This window comes from Dama dama, chromosome 18 (assembly GCF_033118175.1).
Source record: "Dama dama isolate Ldn47 chromosome 18, ASM3311817v1, whole genome shotgun sequence".
Taxonomy (NCBI): Eukaryota; Metazoa; Chordata; class Mammalia; order Artiodactyla; family Cervidae; genus Dama; species Dama dama.
In genome coordinates, this window is record NC_083698.1 from 83,771,218 (window position 1) to 83,795,663 (window position 24,446).

Sequence of the window (24,446 nt, forward strand, 5' to 3'; positions counted from 1 at the left end):
CAGAAAAATGAAGACGAGTATTGTTTTGCATACACTACCTGTGAAATCTTCACAAAACCAAAATGTGAAAATGCCTTTTAACTAAAGCTACTCTTCTCGTAGGACGAATCCTGATGATTCTCTCTGGAATCTCCAGTAGATGATTTTCTCTGGGACCATAGCAGTTTCAAGGTAAAAGAAAATGTCCTCAGGTATCAGCACCGTTCCCCTGCCCCGTCCCTGTGCCCCTGTTTCAAACAGCAGAACCTCAGAGCATTTGGAATTGGGCTAGCCCTGTATAAAGAAAACCAAATTTTACTGTATTGCCCTTTGCTTATCCCCTCCTGTTACCTCCCACTAGGTTCGGTCTTAGTGAAAGTGAAAGTGTTAGTTGCTCAGTTGTGTCCAACTTTTTGCGACCCAATGGAGGGCAGCCTGCCAGGCTCCTCTGTCCACGGAATACTCCAGGCAAGAATACTGGAGTAGCTTGCCATTCCCTTCTCTAGGAGATCTTCCAGACCCAGGAATCGAACTCAGGTCTCCTGCTTGCAGGCAGATTTTCTTTACTGTCTAAGCCATCAGGGAAGCCACCAAAATTCAGTCTTAGATCGTTTACCATCTTCCCCACCCCACTCAGCCCTCAGCAACTATTCCAGGAGATTCTGGTTCTACACTGGGGGCCAGTATGGTGCTACTGGCGTTTTAAAAGGGGGAACCGGAAGATGGAACAATAAGCCACAAAGGACAGAACTGCTCACTGATGTAAGAGAGTTGCACTGATGTGACAGGTGCTGGGGCAGGCTGATATTTATGGACACAGTGTCCTTCCTTGCATCATAGAAGCACCTGTCCACTCTGGGAACTCTTAAGGCCAGCCCTGTTTAGGACCCACAGAGATGGTTTTTATGCCCCAGACAGATCATGTGAGTGAGAGGTGTGAAGACTTAATGTAATTGGAAACAAGCCAACCAGACGGTTCACAGGGGACAAAGTTATATTGGCTCTGGTCCCGGTAAAAGGAGAACCTTGAGCCCATGTTCTGGGGGCTCCCATGTTTCAGGGGAAGGTCTGAGGGGCCTCACAGACTTATCAACAGTAGAGGAGAAGCCTGGATCGTGAATTGAGGGTGGTTTAGAGAATTCAGTGCCGAGAGGCATCATATATACCCATAGTCACCTCTGCCTCATATCCTATAGCATTGTCCCCACCCCCTGGCCTCTTCAGGCAGGCACCAAATGGAATGTTGATCCAATTTTTTAGACAGTAATGTTTAGACTCCAAGAAAAGAATACAGAGTGAAAGCAAGTTTAGGACACCACATCCCCCCTAAGCAACACAAAGCCTTATTGCACAGAGTCAATGATAAAGATTCAAGTGTCCCTGGAAGCTATGTTTTATTTTTGGAAGTTATTGTCATCAAGAGCTGGCTGACAAGATCAGAGTGCTTTCTTTTAAGGACAACAGACTGTGGGTTTTTTTTCCTGCAGCTCTGGAAAGGCATTAAAATGAGGTACCATTCTCTGTCCAGACTCTACTTATCAGCTCTGTGACAATGGGTGGGTCTCTTAACCTCAGAAAATCTAAGTTTCCACTTATGCACGATGAGTCTCTAATACCTAGAAAGTAGAACTGGAGGATTTAAAGCAAGGCAGCATAGGCAAAGTGCTTTACATGTGCTGGAAACAAAGCAAGCCCTCAATAACTTATGACTATTATTATAACTACTATTTTTATGATTACCAGAGTTATTCTAAAATGTACATGATCATCAAACTTTCCGTTTTCCCACTATCCAGATCCAGTATTTCATTCAGTCCATTCTGAAAGTAAACTAATAATTCCTGGTCTCTGAATAATGCATTTGGAAGTCCTTAATTTAGTAGTTCTTTAACTGGGACACAAGAATGGGCTTCAGAGAACCCCATAAAATGCCCTACAATTGTATGCAAACTTTTGAGTGACATACATCCCTCTGGAGAGAGAATCCATTGCTTTCATCACACATGTTCCTGACTCTAAGCAAGATTTGTTTTGTTCAGTCTGTTCTTCACCATCTCCCGGAGCTTGCTTAAACTCATGCCTGTCGAGTCGGTGATGCCATCCAACCATCTTATCCTCTGTCGTCTCCTTCTCCTCCTGCCTTCAATCTTTCCCAGCATCAGGATCTTTTCCAGTGAGTCAGCTCTTTGCATCATGTGGCCAAAACAAGATTAACCAGTGCCTGAAGTGAAAAGGCTAACTTTCCAATAGGATTGTCCCAATTATTTCATATATCAGCTACTTCAGGAATAATTAAATTTCACTAATGGGCTTTTCCAGAACACGGTTGATAAACTGTTATCTAGAAAAAGTCAATTAATTATCTAGATGGAGAAGAGAGACTCTCATGAATAGGTCTTAGAGGATGTCAAATATTTGGCCCTTTCTCAGACTGCTGGCTCGTGCTTTATTTAAATAGTTTTAAACAAAGCCTGGCAGTAGACAGATATCTGTCCTCTTGCCCTCCTCTGCATCTTGATGTCTCTGGTTCCGTTCCACTGATGGTCCTTTGACTGTCTGCCTGACACCTTTCTGCACCTGCACACGGGTCTTCACTTCATCCAAAGCTTTCAGGAAAAGGTTGGAGACAGCTTGTTTTAGATGGGGGCTGCTCCACGTAGCAGTAAGAGTTTTCTCTCCATTGAGATCCCACTGTTGTTAGGGATACCAAACAGTTGTGGTTGTGTGTTAGTTGCTCAGTTGTAACTCTTTGCGACCCCATGGACTGTAGCATGCCAGGCTCCTCTGACCATGGAATTCTCTAGGCAAGAATATTGGAGTGGGTTGCCATTCCCTTCTCTAGGGGATCTTCCTAACTCAGGGATCTAACCTGAGTCTTCTGCATTGCAGGTGGATTTTTTATCATCTGAGCCACCAGGAAAGCCCACAAAACAGTTAAAAGAGTTTTAGATAATTTCCTTCTTGGTGGTAGTTAAAAGACATTTAAAAGAACTTTTCACAGAGCAACTCAGTTATCTAAAGCAGGGGTCCCCAACCTCCCGGATCTAATGCCTGATAATCTGAGGTGGAGCTGATGTAATAATAATAGAAATAAAGTGCACAATAAATATTATGCATTTGAATCATCCCAAAATCATCTCCCCAGCCCTAGTCTATGAAGAAATTTTCTTCCACGAAACCGGTCCCTGGTGCCAAAAAGTTTGGGAACTGTTGCCGTAAGGAGTCTGTGATATCTCACGTACCGGAAGCCCAAATTTCAAGCAGGTTTAGCGTTAAGCTGGTGATTTAAATAGGCAAAAGGCTCTGTATCCTATTACTAATCCCAGAGCCGTGCAATACCCCCCCATCACCACGTGACATTAGTGAGAAAGGCAACAGGCGATGCCATACCTCTAACTTCATCATCCAGTCCTGCTACCTGAAGACAGTCAGGACTTGTCTGCCAGTAATGAGTCAACAACTCTTTTCCAGTGACCATGAGAATGGCCATTTCCTATAGTTGACTAGGAGTGGGAGCAGAGAGAAAAGATATACAAGACAAAAAAGTAAGACTTTTTTCCCCTCAGAAAATTAATAGTCCTGGTGAGAATACAAAATACAAAAATGTAAAGAACTTGCAAAACTAATACAAAATGATTGTAAATTCAGTTGGAAAACACTGGGTAAGCGGAGATACTCAGAGATAAAGAGGGCCAGAGAGGAATTGGAGAATTCACCAAAGGCTTCCACGAGAGGAGTGGCCGGAGCCAGGCTTGAGGCTGTGGGGACCAGGAGTGTGAAACAGCTGGGAGGGCCTTGTGAATGAAGTGAGATAAGACATAAGACGTAAAAGCACAGAAGGGAGGAAAATGAAGCCTAACACAGAATGGGTAATCAAATTAATCTAATTAGAATAAAGATTCCAGGGACTTCCTTGATGGTACTGTGGTTAAGACTTCGCCTTCCAATGCAGTGTACAGGTTCGATCCCTGGTCAGTGAGCTAAGATTCCACATGCCTCATAGTCAAAAAACTAAACCATAAAGCAGAATCAATATTATAACAAATTCAAGAGAGACTTTAAAACTGTTTCCATCAGAATAAAGACTCTCTCTACAGAAAATGGTTAGTTCTAAGAATAAAGCAGAGCCTAGATTATGTTAAGTTCATTTATTAACTCATTCATTCATTTTTTTCATTCTTTCAACATGTTTAGAGTCCATGTACCTTAAGATACTGCTTTCCTAGTCTCTGAAGGTAGACTAATTCTCTGCTGTTATTACATTACATTCTAGGAGGAAGAGATAGATAATGAACCAATAAGCAATAAATTTTTAAAAATGCCATCTGAGTCTATTTGGTTAATAGGATCCCAAGCCCACGTGTCAAGCTCTTATGGTTGCTAAGACACCCTGGTGTGAGAAACATACGTAGTGGAGTGCTATTGCTATCTCATGGACATCCTCCAAACATTATCACTGTTCTCCCCTTTCTGTTTCAAGTTTATAGTAAGGCCACTGGTGCAGAACAATACGCAATAAAATCATGATGCCATTGAGTTCATGTGCAGTCTGTCCACAAGTCAGAGACCTTGATTGCCAGCATGTATAGAACTGTCCTTAAGGTTTGAACAACAAGAAGAGGCAAAGCAAGAATCAACTGTGTTTTGGAAATTGCCCACAGAATACTATTTGTGACTTTTCCCCCTTGAAAACACACTGGACAATGTAAAATTTTGCATAGATAATACATTTTGGCTTGAAAAGTGCCATGGCTCAATATAATTTCCTGTGATTATCAGCCAACCTAGCTGTAGAACTGGCTTCCCAGGTGGCCCTAGTGGTCAAGAATCTGCTTGCCAATGCAGAGACGTGTTCCAATGCCAATAAGAGACATGGGTTCAATCCCTAGGTCGGGAACATCCCCTGGGGAAGGAAACCCACTCCAGTATTCTTGCTTGGAGAATCCCATGGACAGAGGAGCCTGGTGGGCTATAGTTCATGGGGTCACAAAGAGTCAGACATGATGAAGCAACTTAGCATGCAGCAGCTGTAGAACTATTTTGATGTGTATACTTACTAAATTTTCTTTTTATAAGGTAAAGCAGTTGATCCAACTGTAATGGGAGACACATACTCCTCTAATTTGATATCTGAAAAAAATAAGACAATGAGAAATAAAGTACATTTTTGTGTTTGTCTTCAGAGGAGCCAGGCAAGTCAATAGTAGTGGTTTGTAATAGAACAGTGCTAGGGAAGAAATGGGGAATCTATAGGAGGGCTGATTTCTAATCTGGCCATGGAGTTAAAATGACCCAAATTTTAACTGTTCAAATGTTGCTGAGACCCAGTCAGACCTTAGAACTTTCCCTGTAAAACAAGGCAAAAGAAAATGTGAACCAAATAGTAGCTGCATAAAATTTCATGAATATCATGGGTATGGTGTCCCTATTCTTTCTGAAGGAGATTAATCAAATCCTGAGGTCCTTCCACTTTGGGAAAGGATTGAAGACTAGATGGTAAAAGATGTCACATCTGTTTCTCCTCATTTTTTATCTAAAATACTAAATAACTTGGCCTCTTTTTGTTTAACTTTCTGGTGTTAAAAAATGCTTGACTGAGTTCAAGAATCGCACAGGCTATAATCCCTTTGGTGCAAATGAAGAAAAACGCTGCTTCCTTGGGGTGTGCATAGCGGCCTGCCAGCGGGCACAGCTCATGTGGGGGAGGTTTGGCTGGATTTTACCAGCCAGGAGCACTTGCCTAGCGTGCAACCTGCACTCCCATTGGTGGTGGCTCTGATTTGGTTGAAACGTGTATTAGGGAGAACTGAAACAGCCATCAATGAATGACATAAGTCAGTCCGTAAGTTTTTCTGTTTTGACTGTTTCTTCAAAAGTAAGAAGTCAGTTTTAGTTCAGTTTCTTTTTTGCCAGTTCCCACATTTAAACCTCACCGGATAAAGCAGGTCCTTACCACTTCCTTACATTAACACTTCAGCATCCCTAACTGCATTAGGGATGTCCTTCTGCCAAGGTGTGAGAAAGGATCTTTCTACAGCCAGGAACACAGGTAGCCCAAGTCCATAAATGTGGATTTCTGGGAGCATCCAGAGAGCCACATGATCTATCAAACCCATCTGGTCAGCAAGGAAGTTCTTCAAGCGTGTAAGGCCATTTTTATCAGATTAATTCTCTCCTTTATTAAAGTTCTGGACTCCTGAAACCTGTTCACTTCATTGCGAGACCAGACAGTGTTTCCTCAAGAAAGACAGCGCTGAAAGTTGTCAGTGCTCCTATTTAAAGTTACCTTTGTGTCTTCTCCATGTACACCATCAAACTTTCTGAGGGCAGAGTTAGGTCACTACGTTTGTGACGTTCCGTTCTCTCAACTTTAATTCAACAGATTTCACTGGGGCGCTTCTTTATGCCAAGCACCTTCTAGAGTTGTAGGTGATGCAGAGATGAGTCACATAGAACCCCTCACCTCAAAGAGTATAGATTTTGGTAGAAGGAGTTGAATGCAAATACAGAAATAACTGCAATTCAAGGCAGTCAACTCAAACCACTTTGGGAGTAAAAAGAACTAAATCAGTGAAAAAACACACACAGAGGACAGAGAATAAAGAAAAAGTAAAGAATGTGAAGGACTTCCCAAGTGGCTCAGTGGTAAAGAATCCACCTGCCAATGCAGGAGACACAGTTTCGATCCTTGGGTTGGGAAGATCCCCTGGAGAAGGAAATGGCAACCCACCCCAGTATTCCTCCAGGGAAATCCCAGGAACAGAGAAGCCTGGTGGCCTGCAGTCCATGGGATCCAAAAAGAATTGGACATGATTTAGCAACAAAACAGCAAAGAGAAAGGCTAATTGTTCTTTATCCCTTCCTTTGTCTGTCTTCTCAGAGTTTTAAACTTCTAATGTGTTATGTAGAGCAATGTCTTGAGGAAATGATGGGCCAAATTAGTGTGTCAGAAATGTAGAAAAAGTCATTCTAAGTCCAACTGTAGTCATTACTCAAAAGAAAGTAAAAAATCAGAAAACTCAGACACTTAAAGGGCAGGTAATCAAAGGTTTCAAAAGTTAGAATGGGCATTTTATACATATATAATATAAATGTTAACTACATGTGTATCTTTTTAAATGAGGAAAGATGAATATAATTTTCATTTTGCCTCTTTCATGTTGACTCTATATGCTGTTCTGTGGCTTTTGCTGATAATAAGAAATTGCCTGTTTCAAAATTATATCCCGTCATGGATGCTAATGATGACCCTGAGGAAGATCATCTTGCAAGTTATGATGTTCAGCTCAGTATTCAAGAATCTATTGAAGCCAGCAAGACTGTATTTTATCCTGAAAGGTAACATTCAAATTGATGATCCTCAACTAAACTTCATGGCATTCACTTTTTGTAAGATGAAATGAATGATGTTTCCAGACCCCTCTACCTTTTTTTTGTGTCAGGAAATCCAGTGCCTTTACAAGAACTGCTGTGCACAGGTTTAGCCATCTGATTTACAAATTCCCATCTCCTGTGAAGCATGAGACTACCGAGATAGGGAACTCCCAGTTCAATTTGATTGTGTAGGATTGCCTATTTCCTCAATTCATATCGAATCAAAATGGACAGTAAATAATGTGAATGAAATTGTAAACACTGTTTATATGACTAATGTATAGATACGTATACAGAATCTGTTGTGCTACTGACTCAGGCAACCTTTATAAGTAACATATTCCATTTTGCACCTTTAAAATATGAAAAAAAATGCTAAGTAACCTGCCTATAAGCTTAATGAGTGGGGAAAGAGTTGAAGGCTTTTATAATTATGGCAAAGTGATATATAAACCAGAACTTATTTAATTATCTACTGTTAAAGTGACAGCAATTAACAAATTATAAATTGGTGTTTTGTGTTGGCAAGAGTTATAACAGCTAAAACTGCCAAAGTAGATTTTTGTTTTAGTGAACACATTATACTTCTGACAAAACTAAACTTTAATTTACCTTTAAATTCTATTATAGTATTTAGAATCATGTATTCTGAAATTAGTAGTGCTTTTGAAAAGATTCAGTGCTATAAAATGATTGCTTTTGAGATTTTAAAAAACAGACATGTTAACATTTATATTTCTGGTCTCTTTCATTCTTCCCTTATCTCCCAGGAAGGCATTTACAACCCTGGAATACCAGGGGATGTTTCTGCTTTAATAGAGTTAAATCAATTTGTTATTCAGTACCTAGTCACCTTTGAATAAACACACATTAGAGAATTTCCATGAGAGTTGACAATGACCTCCCGGGGCCAGTGATTGGAATTTGTTCAGTAAATGCTCAGCCTATTTTTCACTAGTTTTCACAGTTGATTAAAGACTAACATGCAACATATAGCATATACTCCCAAAGAAGCAACCATTAATTAGCCATTATTAAATTCAAAGCAAGAAACCTTTATTGAGCATAGAATTTTTAAAGTTGGGAGAAACCTTAGACATCTTCCTATATAATCTCATTTTACTGATGCAGGAACCACCGTCCAGAGAGGCTGCTGGCCTCAGGATCACAAAATCACAACATCTGAAAGCAGCTCTTCTGCCTCTGACTCCAGTTATTTACCCCCTTTTCATTGCCTACAATTAATTTCAGAGACAATGTTTTAACCTTCTACCTTTCCATCTTCCCTAATGTTCATAGGTCCAGTGTATCATAAACATACCCTGTACCTGACTTTTAGACATTTACATTTTTTAAGTAGATAACATCAGTTGTGTGCATTTCTTGAAGATCCAGACTATTAAACATATGTGTAAAAACTAAATAGATGTTTTGGTTCCTTGGAGTATGCCATGACTACAAATCTGGCTTGTATTTCTTTCCCTGGTAGATTTGTACCACTGAGCGATCAGAACAGAAAGCTTGTGGAGGCTATACAGCAAGGTAAATGGATTTATCACCTACAGTAAAATGGACTGGAGATTCCACCTGGCTGAGAGATTTGTTATCAGCCCGTGTGTTCATTTTAGGTCAGATTCTTGAACTCCAGGAGTATGTGAAATATAAACATGCTTTGGATGAAGCTGATGAAAAAGGATGGTTTCCATTGCATGAAGCTGTTGTTCAACCCATTCAGCAGATACTTGAAGTTGTCTTGGATGGTAAGAAAATGTAGACTGCCCTTAACCAAACTGCAGCCCAAATGCAGATGTTCTGGAGTATTCCCAATGAACATAATAAGCAAAAAGAAAAAGTAGAATAAAAGGTGATTTGCAATTTGGAAAAGATAGTACTCATGCTTTAAACTGAGTACAAAATTAGCCTATTTTGTGGAGTTCAGGGTTTACCCTTTACATCTTTCTAAAAATATGACCCAGTTTGATGGGAAGATGTGATTATCACCTAAAAGTTTATATACACCATTAATTAATTGATTTAAATATAGAATATTTTGCTTTTCAAAGTTGGTTGTAAACTTTCATCTTGAACTGAGTTAATAGTTTCCAAAAGAATATTAATTTTGTACAAGTAATACATACATTATTTGTCCTTATATTACATTAATTTTTTCATCATGCAAACATGAATAACGGTTGTGGTATATTTACCCAAGGTTAAATATTATTAATAATTTCTACATTCTAACAGTGTTTTTCACATCCCCGCATCTTATAAAACATTTTGAGAATGCCCTTCTTTTCAACCTTCAATGTTGCTTCCTAGTGCTGTTGTAAGAGATAATGATAGCTACTGGATAATTAACTATCCAGCTAGTCAGCCAGCTACAAAAAGTTAAAAATAGACAGACAGATAGATAGTGAGACAGATATAGAAGATGATGTTAAGCATGGCGTTTCTTTCCTAACATATTCTGATAGGATAAATCATTGATTCAAATACTTCTCATTCCCACAGGCATAGACTTCATTTGACAAAAAACAATTTCAAGTTCAATTTAAATAATAATACAAAGGATTAGGGAAGTTGTTTATAATTTATTAAGAAGTGAGAAGTCACAACCCATTATCTTTTTTTGTAAAAAACACCTTGAAACACAGATGTTGGTTTGCTAGCTGTCAACTTGATTAGCGAGCCCATGCTCATCTATTTCTACTCACCATCATTTGCTAGACTTTAATCATTTCTCTTTTTAGTCTTCTCTTTTTCATCAATTGACTTTGTCCAATCTACTGTAGATGATATTGCGTCATTTCTGTTCTATATGACATCCTTTAAGTAAAGACTTTTAATTTTCCACATGCTTTCATATCTCAGCATCTTATAAGACGCTCTGGGAGTTCAAGACCTCTGATGGAGAAACACCTTTGACTTTGGCAGTCAAAGCTGGTCTGGTGGAAAATGTAAGAACTTTACTAGAGAAAGGAGTGTGGCCAAACACCAAAAATGACAAAGGAGAGACACCCCTTCTGCTTGGTAAATAACTTTTTTTTTCCTAGAACTTTTATAATCTGAGACAAATAATATCTATTCAGTATTTAATGGAAACCACTGTGTATTGGCTAAAATTAATGTGACTTCATCTGTTTCTACTCTCTGAGGTCCTTTCCTAACCCCCATCTCACCTGCCATATGATTTTGTTTTCTTGTCCCACCAGGTAAAATGTGAAAGCTCTTTCAGCACCAGTTAATCAGAAGGGGTCTAATAAGGAGTTCTATGAGGCCAGGAGTGCCAGTTTTGAAAGAATATTCTCTAAGTGGGATCCGGCCTGTAAGGGTTATTGCATGTGTGATCTGTAGCTTAAACAAAGAGGCAGAAAGGGGACTCCAGAGAGAGACATGAGGTACAGAGCAGAATGATGAAACCGAACTTGAAGGCAGGAGATCCAGCAGATTCTGAGCACACAAGTGTGTCCCTGGGGTCACCACTGCGACACATCAAAGGAATGATTGTAAGCCCGAAGATGTTGTTTATCTATACACAGCTTCTTCTCAGGCTTGTATATCCTGCTGTTTGTTGACCAATAAGAATTGGCACGTCTGTTTGCAGTAGCAGAGAGAGATGAGATTAACTATAGATGACCATAGATAACCTTTCTTTCTCTCAGGGACATAGGTGTGGAGTAAGAATTAGGGTTTTGGCATCTGAGATACTTGTATTTATTTTTCTTCCATCTTATTGAAATGTAATTGACATATAATGTGGTACTAGTTTAAGGTATACAACATGATTTGATGTATGTATTACTATGAAATGATTACAACAGAAAGCCTAGTTAACATGCCTCACTGCACATAGTTACACACTGTTTTTTCTCATGTTGCAAACTTTGTTTTGCAAACTTTTAAGATCAGAGGAGCCTGGTGGGCTGCTGTCCATAGGGTCGCAGAGTCAGACATGACTGAAGCGACTTAGCATTAGCATGTAGTGTGTATATGTGTATTTCACATGTATATGTGAAACAGATCGCCAGTCCAGGTTCGATGCATGATACGCGGTGCTCAGGGCCAGTGCACTGGGATGACCCTGAGGGATGGGATAGAGAGGGAGGTGGGAGGGGGGTTCAGGATGGGGAACACAGGTGCACCCATGGCTGATTCATGTGAATGTACGGCAAACACCACGACAATGTTGTAAAGTAATTAGCCTCCAATTAAAATAAATAAATTAATTTACAAAAAAAAATTAGAGAAAAATCAGTTCAGTTCCATTCAGTTCAGTCACTCAGTTGTGTCTGACTCTTTGTGACCCCATGGACTGCAGCACATCAGGCTTCCCTGTCCATCACCAACTCCCAGAGTTTGCTAAAACTCATGTTCATTGAGTCAGTAATGCCATCCAACCATCTCATCTTCTGTCGTCCCCCTCTCCTCCCGCCTTCAATCTTTCCCAGCATCAGGGTCTTTTCAAATGAGTCAGTTCTTTGCATCAGATGGCCAAAGTATTGGAGCTTCAGCATCAACCTTCCAATGAATATTCAGGGCTGATTTCCTTTAAGATTGACTGATTGGATCTCCTTGCAGTCCAAGGGACTCTCAAGAGTCTTCTCCAACACCACAGTTCAAAAGCATCAATTCTTCGGCGCTCAGCTTTCTTTATAGTCCAACTCTCATATCCATACATGAGTACTGGAAAAGCCATAGCTTTGACTAGATGGACCTTTGTTGGCAAAGGAATGTCTCTGCTTTTTAATATGCTGTCTGGGTTGGTCATAACTTTTCTTCCAAGGATCAAGCGTCTTTTAATTTCATGGCTGCAGTCACCATCTGCAGTGATTTTGGAGCCCCCAAAAATAATGTCTCTCACCATTTCCATTGTTTCCCCATATATTTGCCATGAAGTGATGGGGCCAGATAACATAATCTTAGTTTTCTGAATGTTGAGTTTTAAGCCGACTTTTTCACTCTCATCTTTCACTTTCATCAAGAGGCTATTCACTTTCAGCCATAAGGGTGGTGTCATCTGCTTATCTGAGGTTATTGATATTTCTCCCAGCAATCTTGATTCCAGCTTGTGCTTCATCCAGCCTGGTATTTTTCATGATGTACTCTGCATATATGTAGGGTGACAATATACAGCCTTGACGTACTCCTTTCCCAATTTGGAACCAGTCTATTGTTCCATGTCCAGTTCTAACTATTGCTTCTTGACCTGCATACAGATTTCTCAGGAGACAGGTCAGGTGGTCTGGTATTCCCATCTCCTTAAGAATTTTCCACAGTTTGTTGTGATCCTCACAGTCGAAGGCTTTCGCATAGTCAATAAAGACAATAGAGAAAAATATTAATATGTAAACTGCCACTTGGTAGATGCTCAGGAGAGGAGAGACGTTATGAAATAATGCACATGTGGCAGGAGAAGGGGAAGCAGCCCTGAGATTGTTCACCAGCCATCCAAGTTCAGTTAGTTCAGTTGCTCAGTCATGCCTGACTCTTTGCGACCTCATGGACTGCAGCACATCAGGCTTCCCTGTCCATCACCAACTCCTAGAGCTTACTCAAACTCATGTCCTTTGAGTTGGTGGTGCCATCCAACTATCTCATCCTCTGTCATCCCCTTCTCCTCCTGCCTTCAATCTTTCCCAGCATCAGGGTCTTTTCAAATGAGTCAGTTCTTCACATCAGGTGGCCAAAGAATTGGAGTTTCAGCTTCAGCATCAGTCCTTCCTATGAATATTCAGAGATCCCAGAGGAAGCCAATAAAGCATCGTGAGCTGTTGTCACAGCGAGTCAACACTTCGCCAGTGCCAGTCCACAGAGAAATCTCTAGAATTTTAAAAACAGCCTGAATATTGTTAACAGAAAACTTAGATAAGTCAAACATCAGTAAAACATTTACAGTTGACATTAATCAGCAACATCAATGCACCTAACATTTATCTAGTTCAGTTCAGTTCAGTCACTCAGTTGTGTCTGACTCTTTGTGACCCCATGGATTGCAGCACGCCAGGCCTCCCTGTCCATCACCAACTCCCAGAGTTCACCGAAACTCACGTCCATCGAGTCGGTGATGGCATCCAACCATCTCATCCTCTGTCATCCCCTTCTCCTCCTGCCCTCAATCTTTCCCAGCATCACAGTCTTTACAAATGAGTCAGCTCTTCCCATCAGGTGGCCAAGGTATTGGAGTTTCAGCTTCAACATCAGTCCTTCCAATGAACTCCCAGGACTGATCTCCTTTAGGATGGGCTGGTTGGACCTCCTTGCAGTCCAAGGGACTCTCAAGAGTTTTCTCCAACACCACAGTTCAAAAGCATCAATTCTTTGGCGCTCAGCTTTCTTTATAGTTCAACTCTCACATCCACACATGACTAATGGAAAAACCATAGCCTTGACTAAATAGGACCTTTGTTGACAAAGTAATGTCTCTGCTTTTTATTATGCTGTCTAGGTTGGTCGTAACTTTCCTTCCAAGGAGTATACGTCTTTTAATTTTATGGCTGCAATCACCATCTGCAGTGATTTTGGAGCCCAGAAAAATAAAGTCAGCCACTGTTTCCACTATTTCCCCATCTATTTGCCATGAAATGATGGGACCGGATGCCCATCTTAGTTTTCTGAATGTTGAGCTTTAAGTCAATTTTTTCACTCTCCTCTTTCACTTTCATCAAGAGGCTCTATAGTTCTTCTTCACTTTCTGCCATAAGAGTGGTGTCATCTGCATATCTGAGGTTATTGATATTTCTCCCAGCAATCTTGATTCCTGCTTGTGCTTCAGCCCAGCATTTCTCATGATGTTCTCTTCATATAAGTTAAATAAGTAAGGTGACAATATACAGCCTTGTACTCCTTTCCCGATTTGGAACCAGTCTAGAAGTCACAGTAAACCAGATGCTATGCTGAACCACACAGTACAGATGGAATGATCATCTTTCAAAGAGTCTAGTGAGAGAGCCTAGATATGATCGAAATAGAGAATGTGTTAATAAATGCAATAACAAAGGTGTATATCCAACGTAAATTGGCGAAATAAAAGAGCAGTGGAATCTGTGAAACTACCAAAGAAATAGTTGTGACTCATGGGACATAGAGGGGATCAGCAACAGGCCTTCGCCCCTGCATATAAATGTAAATGAATAGTGTCATCACAGCACGGCAGCATTTTGCTCTGATTTCTTCTTTACTCTTGCCCCATGTGGCAGCTTTCAGCCTTCTCCAATTCAGATTACATTGGAAAAGCTAATTATTATAGTCAGGGTATAGGTAAAGCTTCCATAACAAAATAAGCAAACACCACAGATACGTAAAACAAACAAACTGCAATGACTTTGAAAAGAAAGAAGTTCATTCCTCTCTCACACAATTCAGAAGTGAGTGGTCCAGGGTTTGGCAGGATGGCAGCACCACCTTTACATAAGACTTCAGATGTTACATTTTTCCATCCAGCAGGGAGGAGGAAAGAGGCAACCTTGGGAAAATTTCAGCCTCTAAGAAGATGACCTAGATGTACACAGAACTTCTGTTCATACCCTGTTTGTTCAGATTTTGTCACATAGTCACGCTTAGGTACCAGGAAGGCCAGGGTATTTAGTTTCTACCTGGATAGACTGTGAACAGCTAAAACTCAGGAGCCTCTGATTCTAAAGGAAAAGGGGAAATACAAGTACTGAAAAAGATATGGTTTCCTCTGCGTGCATGTTACCAGACTTTATGTCACAGTAACATGGTGCCTTTTAAAATGAACAGAACTCTTTTCCTGAGCAGGATCTACAGATACTAAACAGAATATCACATATGGTTGCTTCACCACTATTAGTGTGACTTATTATTTTTGTAAAGGCATATACCATGGAGTATTTGCATGTATTTGTTGCTATTTCTATAGTCTTTGATTTCTGCAAAAAACATATACTCTTCCAGAGTTTATATACTATCTCACTTTGTGAATATAAAATTATTCTCTACTTGCTATTCTTGATCCACTTAATATTGTTAAGGGACAAATAAGTCATGATTATCACTCATTCATTTTCTTTTTACTTCACTTAAAATTTCCTTTACTGCTTAATGCCCACAACAAGCATTAAATATTTGTCTGCATTTCAAAGTCTCAGTTGTTAGTCTCTCTACTCTAGCAATAACTGAAATGTGGGACAGGAACTTGATCATTGAGTTATAAGAATCAAAATAGAATTAATGCTTAGAAATAATATTTTTAAAAACCAAATGGTAACATCATAGATAAAACAAAAGTCTCCCAGAGGAAATATTATGAAGGTGTTCACTTATGTCCCCACCAGCCACCTTTCTGGAGGATAGGGACTCCCCTTAGGTTACCTTCTTCAGGCCATTCATTGTGGATCCTACGTCTTCTGTTTAGGTTCATAAGAAAATGGATCTTCCATGGCACTTTCTATTTTCCTTTTTCTTGAATTTTGGGGCTACTTGAAATATGCTACCCATAGTTTATTAACTTATAAAGGAGAGATGAGGGGGGAAAGTGCTGTTTCCTTTTTTTTTTTTTTTTTTATGTATGCACAACACCATTTTTGTCTTAACCTGATATTATTATCTTTGTCTTTATTTATGAAACATCCTTGTGTGTGCTCAGTCACTCAGTTGTGTCCGACTGCAGCCCTATGGACTGTAGCCCACTGGCTTCTCTGTCCATGGAATTTTCCAGGCAAGAATACTGGAGTGGGTTGCCAGTTCCTACTCCAGGGGATCTCCTGAACCTAGGGACTGAATCTGCGTCACTTGTGTCTCCTGTGTTGGCAGGCAAATTCTTTAACACTAGAGATATCCTTTAGAAAGAAAGAAATAAATTCACTTTTGGTCCCTCAAGGGCCCTTCCTCCCCCAGCAGCCATCTGACCCTTACTTATTTACTTTGCTGTATTATAATCTTGTTATACAGTTACTTGCTGAGTGTAGATGTCTGATTTGTGATGATCTGATAGTTATTGTTTTTTGCACGCAGACTTCTTCTCAGCCCGTCCCTCTAAACTTGGTGTCATCTTCCTCCAGTAGGACAGTCACATGATTGTCCTGGCCAAAGGGTCCCAGGCTGCAGAGGAAGCCAAGGGAACTGTCTGGTACAACAGTTCAGCTCCTCTGCTTTCCACTTTCCCAAAACATGGTGCCATTCACAGCTCAGTTAATTTTACTTCATTTTCTTTCTCACAAATCAGTATATATCCTCTTTACTCCATCTCCTCTTTCAGTCTTCCAATCTTTGTCTAGGTACTGCAGAAGAAAATTTCTATTGGTATGTCATATGAGTCAGATGATCTCTGAAGATATTAAGTAAATTATACGGGCAAAACTCATGAAGAATAGGACATTACTGAGTGAGCGGGCTAGAACTGGATGGGCAAAACACATATATCCAGAAAGAAAATGACAAAAATTTTTTTAAAGAAAGAAAGTGTCAGCAAACTATAAAGTGTTCCAAAGTGCCTATAACCTATGCAAAATACCCCCTTAAATTCCCTAGCTCTTCAATTGAGGCTTGGTCTCCTCTAAGCAAATAAAGATGCATATATTATGTGAAATATATTCTTTACTTCATAAATTATTTCATTTGTATTTTACTTAGTTACATTACACACATACTGTACCTTGTTAGTTTTCAGTATTTTAGCCAATTATTGGTCAAGGATGTCTTCACGGTTTAGGTTGGAAGAGGGGTTCCCCACGATTTTCAATATTATTTCTATGAGAAATAAAATATATTCTTAGTTTCAAAAACTGAACTACAAATAAAGTTTTATTTTTTTAGTTATTTCAAGTTGAATATGGCTTATATATGCTGTTATTTTCTTGAAGAAAGGCTAGTATCTCTGATCAACATGTTCCCTGAGTCAGACAAAAGGAAAAAAGATCATAAAAGAAGAGGTTCATTATTTTATTACATTTTTTTCTAATTAGAAAAAATGGAATAGGAGCCAGAAGATAAATGAGGGCACATTATCTCTTACGTCGTTTAAGTTATTGATGTTTGCTTCGCAAGAGCACCAGCTAGGATGAGGTAATTAACTGTAATTAGAGCTGCCAGTGGCAGGTGGGTGATTCAGAGAAAGGCATTTGTCAACAGACTCTGCTTCAGACAGTGAGCAGGAGAAAAACTGAAATTTCGCTGCAGTGATGGCTTGCTTGCCTCCTAGTGAAATAGACAGTTTGTCTTTATCCTCCTTTTCTGCCTTTTGGAGCCATGTCTCTTGCCTTGGCCTCAGAGCCTTTCCGCCTTCAGCTTCTTACCTGCCCAGGATGTTCCGTGTGCCCCACATCCCCTCTGTCTTTCCCAGCAAAGGCCCAGACTTTGAATCTTTCTTCAAACAGAAGGCAGTATAACCTTCACCTCCAGGTGGCAAATTCCCCAAGTGAGAACCATGTATGTCTTTTTCCTGCTGCCCCATGTACCTAACAAGTGGCTCAGATGGTAAAGAATCTGCCTGCAATGCAGGAGACCTGGGTTCAATCCCTGGGTTGGAAAGATCCCCTGGAGGAGGGCATAGCTACCCACTCCAGTATTCTTGCCTGGAGAATCCCCATGGACAGAGGAGCCTAGTGGGCTACAGCCTATGGGGTCACAAAGAGTCAGACACAACTGAATGACTAACGCTTACGTATAACCAGCACATATTCACTGAATGAAAGAATGAACAAATGAATAAGAGTTAGAGTAACCTTCATCCTGCTCTGTTTCTTAAGATTTTACATACTGATAAGAGGAAAATGCCTTACATCTTGGAGAAGTATTTATATCTAACCTGGGAGAATCCATTAACAATCTGAAAGAGAAAAAGACTTAAGAGCATAATTTCAGCTACTAGAAAAAGATAGGGAGAGAGACATCTGATTTACTGAACCTCAGAAAACATATAGTACATCAGCTATCATGTGCTTCACCTGTAAGAACAACTGACCTACCTAGATTCTGAACATTCCTATTGCTAACATCTCATAAAAGTATGGGAAAGAAATGTTCATTTAATGTTTCCTACTTTGGTGAGAAAAAAACTCTTTCTAGAGGGAGAAAAACTTGATAAACATTGTCTGCACAGGTGGCTCCATGATCCTAGAAGTGAGGAAATCATAATAATAATATCATTTATTGAGCTCCTACTGTATACTAAGCATTTTACATACATTATTTAATTGATTTATTTAACTGATGCAAAAGTTGGTATTCTTTTCATCTTGGTAATGAAGTAGAAGTTTAGAAAGAGTACACAAAGTATGCTAACTCAGTGACATGCATCCTGTTTTCCACGAAACTCTTACCCCTCCTCAGGTCAGGGTCTTAAAGAAAAGACAGTGTTATCTTATATGCTTACACTCCTCAAGAGAAACCTGTTATGAGAAACAGAGGGGTATGGAAAATATAAGAAAAGGTGTCACTAATATCTCTCTTGATATGAAATCTAGTAATTAGTTTAGCACCATGTAAGGGATTCATGTTATATGCCTCCTGTTGACTGTTCTTTTTGAAAATCATCTTCAAGCTATAAAAAGAGGCTCCTATGACATGGTGTCTGCACTGCTTAAACACAACACCAGTCTTGACCAGCCCTGTGTGAAGCGATGGTCAGCAATGCATGAAGCAGCCAAACAAGGCCGCAAAGACATCATAGCTCTGCTACTAAACAATGGAGGCAATGTCCACCTAAAAGACGGATTTGGAGTGACCCCGTTAGGTGTCGCGGCCGAGTATGGTCACTGTGATGTGTTGGAACATCTGATCCACAAAGGTACGTGGAAAGGAAGTGCATGTTGCTGATATTTCTCCTAGGCTTCCCAGGTGGCTCAGTGGTAAAGAATCTGCTTGCCAATGCAGGGAACATGGGATCAATCCCTGAGCCAGAAGATCCCCTGGAGGAGGAAATGGCAACCCTCTCTAGTATTCTTGCTTGGGAGATCCCATGGACAGAGGAGCCTGGCAGGCTACCATCCATGGGGTTGCAGAGTCGGACACGATGGAGGCAGTCAAATTTTCACATAGACGGCTCACCAACATTTCGCACTCATCTTCTAAATTGTACTCCTCTTCTTTCACACTTTTGATTTAATTTCTCTCAGCCAAGACTGAGAGCTTAGATTTTATCTCTCACTCCCCCATCACCTTCTTTTTCAAGCATAGTCAGTTGCCATGTGCTATAGTGTCCCTCCCTCTCACCCATTCTCACCTTGGCAGGCCCCCTGGCCTGTGTCCTCCATCCTCCCTGGGCCAGTATAATTGTTTCTTAACCATTTTCTTGGTTTCCAGTCTCTCCACCTGAGAATCCACACTACATGTGACAACTTAGCTCCTCTCCCTAAAGATCAGCTACAGTAAACTATTCAGAGAATCCTCAGTGGGGAACTTTCCTGGTGGTCCAGTAGCTAAGACTCCATGTTCCCAATGGAGGGGGCCTGGGTTCGATCTCTGGTCAAGGAACTAGATCCTTCATGCTACAATGAAGACCAAGATCTGTTCAGTTCAGTTCAGTTCAGTCACTCAGTTGTGTCCGACTCTTTGTGACCCCGTGAATCGCAGCACACCAGGCCTCCCTGTCCATCACCAGCTCCCGGAGTTTACTCAAACTCGTGCCCATTGAGTTTGTGATGCCATCCAGCCATCTCATCCTCTGTTGTCCCCTTCTCCTCCTGCCCCCAATCCCTCCCAGCATCAGGGTCTTTCCCAATGAGTTAACTCTTCGCATGAGGTGGCCAAAGTACTGGAGTTTCAGCTTCAGCATCAGTCCTTCCAATGAACACCCAGGACTGATCTCCTTCAGGATGGACTGGTTGGATCTCTTTGCAGAAGACCAAGATCAGGTGCAGCCAAATAAAATAAATATTTTTAAAAATCCTCAGTGGCTCCCTTCTGCCTACTGAATCATTCTCATGTCCCCACTGTACCATCTTGAGTTATTTCCCCAGGTTTGTCTCTCACTACTCCTAATATGTACCCTGTACTCCTGTTAAATAGGCTAGCAGTATTCCTAAACATGGGGGCTTCCCTTGTGACTCAGACAGTAAGAAATCTTCCTGCAATGAAGGAGACCCGGATTCAATCCCTGCGCTGGGAAGATAGCCTGGAGAAGGGAATGGCAACCCAGTCCAGTGTTCTTGCCTGGAAAATCCCATGGACAGAGGAGCCTGGCCAGCTATAGTCCATGGGGTCGCAAAGAGTCAGACACAACTGAGCAAGTAATGCAGACACACACACACACACACACTCCTAAATGTGCCTCCCATTCACTCTTTTTGGGTTTGGGTCAGGTACTTGCCCTCATCTGAAATACCCTCCAACACAATTCAAAGTTAATGTCTTAAGACACCTTTTCTCCGAAGACTTTGCTAATTCCTTACAAGAGACTGTGATGTTGTCGTCCTGTGAAACCTCCAAGTGCTTTATACAACTACAGAACCAGGAATTGAGATACCTACCAACTTCTTGGGGCTTCCCTTATAGCTCAGTTGGGAAAGAATCTGCCTGCAATGCAGGAGACCTGAGTTCGATTCCTGGGTTGGGAAGATCCCCTGGAGAAGGAAATGAAAACTCACTCCAGTATTCTTGCCTGGAGAATCTCATGGACAGAGGAGCCTGGCAGGCTACAGTCCATGGGGTCGCAAGAGTTGGAAACGACTTAGCAACTAAACCAAACCAACCACCAACTTCTAAACTGGTTTCTGCCACCTACCCATTGTCTGCCCCTCACCTAGTTACTTAAACACCTAGGCCTCAGTTTCCTCATCTGTAAATAAAGGCTAGGACAACATTATTCTCAAGGATCCTCTGTAGGGAAAGGACTAAGATTTTTTAACTTCCTCCACAATACAACTCATTTAATTATCAAATAAGCCATATGAAATAAGCTATGTTACTATAGTTTATAGATAAGGAGTTGGATGTTCATGGAAGTAAGTAGCTTGCCCCAAACTCTCACAGTCAGCAACAAAGCCATAATTCAAACAGACCACTTTCCCCTACATCGTACCTTCTCGTCCTCATGACATTTGAATATTACACAATTTGTGTTTTTTTATGATATTTTGTGTCATTTCCCCTCTGAGCCATTTAAGATAGTCAGGCTTATTCATCTTAGGATCTTCTGATGGATCATGCATGGTGTTTGCACATAGAAGACAGTTGATAAAAATTTGTTGAAATGAGACAGAGCATTAACTGTTGTCTTTAAAAGTCTAATTAGGCTTTTTTTAGGGAGCATTTTCCTATCATGAAAATTGACTTGATTTCTCAGATGTCAATGAGGGAAAGATTTTCTAATAGAATGAAACATGCTTCATGATTGTTTATTGAAAAGGCTAAGAACACAGATGTTCTTAATTCTGTATTTTTAAGTCCTAACCAGAAAGGAAAACAGCAGGTTATTTTTAAGGAGACGGTCTTGACACTTGCCCAGTGATCACTCCGCTGAACGTTTTATCCTGCCAGGCGGTGACGTGCTTGCTGTGGCGGATGATGGTGCATCGGTGTTGTTTGAGGCAGCAGGAGGGGGCAATCCTGACTGCATCTCCCTCCTGCTGGAATACGGAGGAAGTGGAAACATACCCAACAGGGCAGGGCATCTCCCCATACACCGAGCTGCCTACGAGGGACATTACCTGTGAGTAATAAATCACAGCATGATCCCTTCGAGTTGAAAACACAAACTTGTATATATGGTATGATCTTAAATATGTCTCTCAAAATCCAAAAAGAGAAAGGTAAAATGTTCACAAGTTTTGTATATCAATGTGTTTATTTGATTTTCCCCTTCTTTTTACATTCTTATACCTTAAAAAATTTCCATATTGAATTTATACTGCTTTTCAAATGAAAAGATATTTTGTTTAAGAAGAAAGTTATAAGTGAGACTTCTGCACATGCCACCCAAATGTGCCTTTTTTTTTTTAACCTGTTTAACAGAAGGCTATGAGGCTTCTAAAAATTTTGCCCTTGGCAAAGGATTAATATTTGTATTATTCCAATTTTTATCAACATCAACAGATATTATAATGTAGAATATATCCTTGAATAGAAAGGTATCATTATAAATTTAGGTTTCTTTAAGAAAATGGCCAGATATATTTTACAATCACAAAATGTGCCACGACCAACACATCAATAGAAATCTATAATCATGATAAACTACCCTCCTTGAAAGGATGGTTTTTGGCAATTAAATGTATTTCATAAATTCAAAAACTGTGAAATCATTAGGCTTCATCACTTTCAGTGGTGACGTTGGCTAAGTTAAGTGGCTAATGACAAGTAATTGATGCAAAGTGACATGTTGTTAAAGTTTACCTGGATTTACTCCCAGTGTTCATAAATTCACACCTGGTAGCTCTGAATTAGGCACAAGAGATCAAGTTCTCCTTGCCTGTGGCTCTCATAGATGTCCAATTCATCAGTCAAGTGTGAAATTCACAGCTATTCGTCACAGGTTCTTAGTAATACAAGCTGTGGTTAGTTATCTCAATTGAACTCATGTAAGATTGATGGAACAATAAAGACTCTTCTTGTTGCTAATAATTCAAGTTCAAGTAAGTAGAGAGGATATACAGGACAGTATTAAAGCATAGATTGTTCATAGAGCAGTGAAAGCAGAATAACAAATAAGAATTCAAGAGGCCTAAATTCTAGTCAGTACTCTAATGCATATGTGTGACCTTGGACAAGTCATTTCACTTCTCAAGTCTTTGTGTGGATCTCCTGGTAATAAAAGGATTGGACTCAGTGATGCCCAAGGTGACTTCCCTCTAATTTCCTGTGACTCCATGGTTCTAATTAATGGTCAACATTATGAAGCATTCATCTGTGACATTGAATGGACCTACTTTTCTGTTATATTTTCTTTATTAAGTAACCTTGGTTGATTATAGATAAAATGTTGTTCAGAGAATTGAAAAATGGGAGGGTTCCTGAGGAATCATAGTTCTAGAACCAAATATATAAGATCTAGTAGGTTCCCCAGGAATATTTAGACTGGGAAGCTAAATCAAAACTAAACTGAATAGTACTAAGTCTATGGACAAAGACTGAATGTTTTTGTGTAAGGTTATCTAGAGAAAATAAAGGAAACTAATCAAATTGCATTCACTTGTCCAGCACGGAAGCTGGTTTATTTCATTTCTTGATTTTCTTCCTGCCATGTGGATATTTGGTTTTGTTGTTTTTTTTTTTTTTTTTTTTTTTTAGTGCACTGAAATATCTTATTCCAGTAACATCCAAACATGCAATTCAGAAAAGTGGCCTAACACCAATTCATTCAGCAGTAGATGGACAAAATGCACAGTGCCTAGAACTGCTTATTGAAAATGGCTTTGATGTCAATAGCCTGCTTTCTGACCACATTTCTGAGAGCTATGATGACGAACGGAAGACTGCGCTCTATTTTGCTGTTTGCAATAATGATATCCTTTGCACAGAAATCCTCCTGGCTGCAGGTGCAGACCCAAACCTAGATCCCCTCAACTGTCTACTAGTGGCAGTGAGGGCCAATAATCATGAAATTGTCCGGCTGCTTCTTGCCCACGGAGCTAATGTCAATTGTTACTTCATGCACGTGAATGACACTCGTTTCCCCAGTGCCATACAGTATGCCCTGAATGACGAGGTAATGCTCAGGCTGTTGCTGAATAATGGCTATCAGGTGGAGATGTGCTTTGAATGCATGCACGGGGACATCTTTGGAAACTCGTTTGTGTGGTCGGAGATAGAGGAAGAGGTACTGCCGGGATGGACATCTTGTGTCATAAAAGATAACCCGGTGAGTTACACCCTTCTCTTCTTCGTATTGGGTCAGCATCATAATTCTGCTCATTTAGGGAGGTTCCAAGAAAAGAAAAATCAACTCCAACTTTTATATTTTTCTTCTTCTTGTGTTTTTGTTTGCAATGAGATGGGGAAATAAGCATAAAACTACGCCCCCAGAAGTGTAGTTTTCTTGAATTGGAAACCAAATGTTGAATAATTTGGAAAATGTATGCAATTAATAACTTATGCTTATTTGGTGGAATTTGGGGGCTAGAAACACGGTAAGAAGAATCATGGAAAGTAGCATGGTTCTTACACATTATGCTGAGTACTGTCACATCAGAGCC

At 40.2% G+C, this 24,446-nt stretch overlaps 1 protein-coding gene across 2 annotated transcripts in view; it reads left to right on the forward strand.

Annotated features, from left to right (window-relative positions):
* Positions 1–24,446, forward strand: part of ASB15 (ankyrin repeat and SOCS box containing 15) — a 60,467-nt gene that overhangs the window by 28,699 nt on the left and 7,322 nt on the right. The window contains exons 3-10 of one of the 2 annotated variants that reach the window (XM_061165707.1): positions 103–171; positions 7,181–7,317; positions 8,843–8,895; positions 8,982–9,113; positions 10,228–10,386; positions 18,857–19,102; positions 21,793–21,964; positions 23,542–24,112. In XM_061165707.1, the coding sequence (XP_061021690.1) occupies positions 7,211–7,317; positions 8,843–8,895; positions 8,982–9,113; positions 10,228–10,386; positions 18,857–19,102; positions 21,793–21,964; positions 23,542–24,112 (1,440 nt within the window). In that variant the 5' untranslated portion in view covers positions 103–171; positions 7,181–7,210. The remainder of the gene's footprint in view (positions 1–102; positions 172–7,180; positions 7,318–8,842; positions 8,896–8,981; positions 9,114–10,227; positions 10,387–18,856; positions 19,103–21,792; positions 21,965–23,541; positions 24,113–24,446) is intronic. The other variant, XM_061165708.1, reaches the window with a different exon arrangement.